We start from the raw sequence: 4408 nt of genomic DNA, 5'->3' as shown, positions 1-4408 counted from the left end.
AACATCACCTGTGGTGGAACGGGCCTGACTGGCTAGCCAAACCGCCATCAGCCTGGCCACAAAACACAACCAATACTCCAACGGAGGTCTCACTTGAAGAGAGACCAGCATTGGCTCACCCAGTGACAGTTGAAGCTAGACAGCGCCCATTGGCAGAGTTCCTCAACAGATACTCCACGTTATCTAAGGTTCTACAAGTCACAGCAACGATAAATCGCCAGACACGCCAGTGCTAACAACGAGAGAACTCAACGAAGCGAGGATCTTCTGGGTAAAAGTAACCCAAAAACAATATTTTGAATCTGTGTTGCAGAACCTCAACGAGAACACTCAACTTCCTCGACAACATCCACTGGCCAAACTGACGCCGAGAATAGACGACCAAGGAATTCTCCGGCTGGGTGGACGACTTAAAAACTCATTGCTCGATCCAGACGAAATTCACCCAGTGATATTGCCACGGAAGTCTCGGCTAACAACGTTAATCATCAACGAAGCTCACCAGAAAACTCTACACGGAGGAGCGCAACTCACCATGGCCTACATCAGACAACGATACTGGATCGTTGGAGGCAGAAGATCAGTACAAGCGTTTATACTGCGCTGCTCTGTCTGCACCAGGTTCAGGGCAACACGAGCACAGCAGCTGATGGGTCAGCTCCTAACGTCGAGAGCAACACCTTCACGACCGTTCCTGCACACTGGAATCAATTATGCAGGTCCTCTTCGAATTCTAAAGTGGAGGCCAACGAACGCTCAACCATCAACTGTCCATATTGCTGTCTTTGTCTGTTTTAGCACATCTGCCGTACACCTAGAGCTGGTCAACAGACAAACAACGGACGCGTTTATTGCTGCCTACAAAAGATTCACTGGAAGGCGAGGCATTCCAGCGGTAATGTACAGTGACAACGCCACAACGTTCGAGGGAGCAGCCAACGAACTCAACAAACTGTACAATCAACAGTCTCCCGAGAACCAACAAATTAGAGCAGCATTGGCACACAACGGTACGCAGTGGAAATTCATCCCACCAAAAGCCCCTCACTTCGGAGGAAAGTGGGAAGCTGCGGTAAAATCAACGAAATACCATCTACGACGAGTGCTGGGAACCACAACATTAACTTATGAAGAGTTAAATACCGTCCTGGTGCAGATCGAGGCCTGTCTCAACTCGAGGCCAATTGTCCCAATGACGGATGACCCTGATGACCTGCAGGTATTAACACCAGGGCACTTCCTCATCGGAGAGCCTCTCCAACTCATCCCGAAGCCATCTCAACTCGGCGCCAACACAACGAAAATCACCAGATGGAATCTGGTAACGCAAAAAACTCAACAATTCTGGTACAGACGGTCCAGAGAATGTCTTCAACGTTATCATTCAACGTATAAATGGAATCAACGTCAACGGAATATCAACGAAGGAGACATGGTCTTGATGATCGACGATGATCAACCTCCAGCACATTGGCCACTGGCGAGAGTAACTGCTGTAAGGCCAGGGGCTGATAGACTCGTAAGAGTGGCTGAATTAATAACAGCACGTGCAGAAATCCCAACGAATCGGGACGGAGAGCCAGAGCCACAGAATGCCCGAGTTCAACGTCTCACCTTCACCAGACCAATAGCAAAACTCTGCTTGCTACCAACGGCTCCACCACCAGAACATCAACCAGAAGACACCAACACAGATCGACTAGAGGACAACCGGAATAGATAATCAGCGAGGATTCATCGCGAGTGGTGAATGCGGGCGGGATGTTTAAAGTAGACATGAAAAAACGCCCCCCAACCCAACGACAATTAGCCGACGAATTTCGGATACTTCCGGGGTTCATCGGTATGGTGACCCGACGGTCAGCAACGAGCTTGGGACCCCCCAATTTCCAGTTATCAACGAATTCTCGTGCAATCAACGTCGCCTAATAAGCATCTCAACTTTTCGTGTACCTTAACGCCTCTCCACGTTACACCGCGAGCGTATTAAACCGACGCCAACATCTTTTTGTTTAATCATCGTGTTTACTTGCATTTACCAACGCTTTTCAACTTATTATTTAACACTAAACCTTTTCTCAACGCATTCTGTACATTTCTGTATATTGGTGACAAGTGAATATTAAAAACGCAGTGTTTTATACATCGGTTTTCTCACCACTTGCTCACCCCTTTTCCCGACACCCATTTCCAATTTTCCGACGCCCGACCACCCACAAACAACGTTCCTCATCAAACAATAATCAATGGAAAAATGCCAGAAACCTTATTGTTTAATAGATAATTGCAAAAACATTTCGCTGGAGTGATGCGAGAGAGCGAGAGAGAGAATCGATGATACTGCTCTCTCACTCACGGGCGCAGGTAAAAGCGTAGCCCGCTGCCTGGAAGGGGTGTCGGTCATGCGTGTGCGCGGAGCCACACGGACGTACTGCCGTTTAACGCTGCCGCGTCATTGGCTCTCGTATCTACCCCAATATCTTCGGGGGGGTGCTTCTAATCCAAAAGTGGAAAAGGACTTTTTGGCTCAGAATCACCCCCTGTACATGCTGTTAAAGGATTAGCATGTACTTCTGGGACACCCTGTATGTTGCGAACACCGCTGTTTACTACGGTTGAAATTTCTATGTAATAAATATAAAAACCTGGTACAACACTAGGTTATAAATAATACAAAGGGACTTGAAAAAACCCTGCACAATGGTGAGGAGTGTTGGAAAACCCAGTCAAAACATCGATTATGTGAGGTTAACGCGATGAAGGGCGACCCCCTGGGGGGGGGGGGGGTCAAGCAGTCATCATCATGCGGGCCTCCGAAGGGTCAAGACATGATCATGAAAAGGACAACACCTGGAAATCACAAAACATCTAGAGGAGGCCATACAAATTGCTCGCAGGCATAACTAAAGAGATCCTTTTGACTTCTTTTCTTCTCTCAACTGAACATGGGGGCACCAATATAAACAACCCTCCAATGGTAAACAGAGATGAGAATAGACTCAAAGAAATGAATCAAAGATGTCCGCAATTCAGAAATGGACTGCCTCAACCATGGGTTTGTCGATATCGTCAAAAGAAAAAACAGACCAATAAGGGGGTCATCTGGCACGAGTATCTCCCCCCATTGGTCACAGGGGGTTGGCTTGAGCCGGGATGTCATCGACACCCCATGCCCAATGAAAGTTATGAGATGGCTTCCAGGAATTGGCACTATTCGTCAGACTATTTTGAGTTGTCCAAACAAGGGAACACCTCCATCCTCAAAGGATCCACTCCGCTTGACACACCAGTTTTGTAATGAACAATAGTTATCCATCGTTAAAGAAGACGTCTAGTTTATGGGCTGTGAGCGTCAGAGAAATACATAAACATGCCAGTTTTGACATTAGAAGAACATCAATTGGAGAGAGGCCAATGATCGATCGTCCCGTCTCTCTCTCAAAACCCTCACCCATACCTGGGGAAACAGGGGGGTGATACTAGAGAGAGGGTACATCGTCCAGAGACATCCCTTTCGAATACACTGTCATACATATGAAGATACCTCCCTCCATATCTCAAAAAACGTCGGGTGATTAAGAATCAAAAAATCAACGGACGTAGGGGAATCACGCCCGAACAGTATATAAAGGGCGGTTTTTCGCCAGATCGAGGCAGTCTAAATTAAATCTTCGACTCCTAATCATCTTCAAGTGGTATCCTGCTCTTCAACCAGTCGACTCTCCAAGATCAGTCTTCAAGGAGGAAACTCTGCAGGACCACCCTCTGACGTCACCACTGGGGCACAGTTCGAGAATTTAACTCAACTTCCAACCCCAGATTGAGTGTGCAACTTTAACCAACGAGTCTAAAGTAAAATTTCGACTTTTGGTATTCAACGAGGGGCCTTGCTCATCATTAAAGCTGATCCTTCAAGATCCGTCTGTTGGAAGCCAGCTTTTGCAAGCCCAATTCATCACTGGTTATAGCCTGACTGCACTACTAGTTCACCCGAGCTTCTCAGCCGAGGTTTTTCTGCAAGCCAGCAACGACCTGGTGATTTTTTCCAGTAATTAACTGAGGTTACCCCGAGCTTTTCAGCCCAGGTTTTTCTGCAAGCCAGCAACGACCTGGTTATTTTTCTCAGTAACTGACTGAGGTTACCCCGAGCTTCTCAGCCGAGGTTTTTCTGTAAGCCAGCAACGACCTGGTGATTTTCTCAGTATTTAACTGAGTTTACCCCGAGCTTCTCAGCCGAGGTTTTCGGCAAGCCCAGCAACGGTCTGGCAAATCTCTGAGCAACACAACGAGTTCAACCCGAGCTATCAGCCGAGGTCTTTACACAAGCCAGCAACGACCTGGTGATTTTCTCAGTATCTGACTAAGTTCAACTCGGGCATCCAGCCCAGGCCATTTCTGACGAGCACCG

The 4408-nt window shown here is 47.5% G+C and overlaps 1 protein-coding gene across 1 annotated transcript; it reads left to right on the top strand.

Annotated features, from left to right (window-relative positions):
* Window positions 1-313: 313 nt before the first annotated feature.
* On the top strand, window positions 314-1723 carry LOC105272891 (uncharacterized; the record flags this gene model as incomplete). The annotated part of the gene is made up of 1 exon (XM_011315121.1): window positions 314-1723. A coding segment is annotated over one exon (1410 nt), but the record flags the coding sequence as incomplete, so codon positions are not given.
* Between the last annotated feature and the right edge of the window lie 2685 nt (window positions 1724-4408).

Source organism: Fopius arisanus, unplaced genomic scaffold, assembly GCF_000806365.1.
Source record: "Fopius arisanus strain USDA-PBARC FA_bdor unplaced genomic scaffold, ASM80636v1 scaffold00375, whole genome shotgun sequence".
Lineage (NCBI taxonomy): Eukaryota > Metazoa > Arthropoda > Insecta > Hymenoptera > Braconidae > Fopius > Fopius arisanus.
This window is presented reverse-complemented; position numbering and strand designations above follow the sequence as displayed.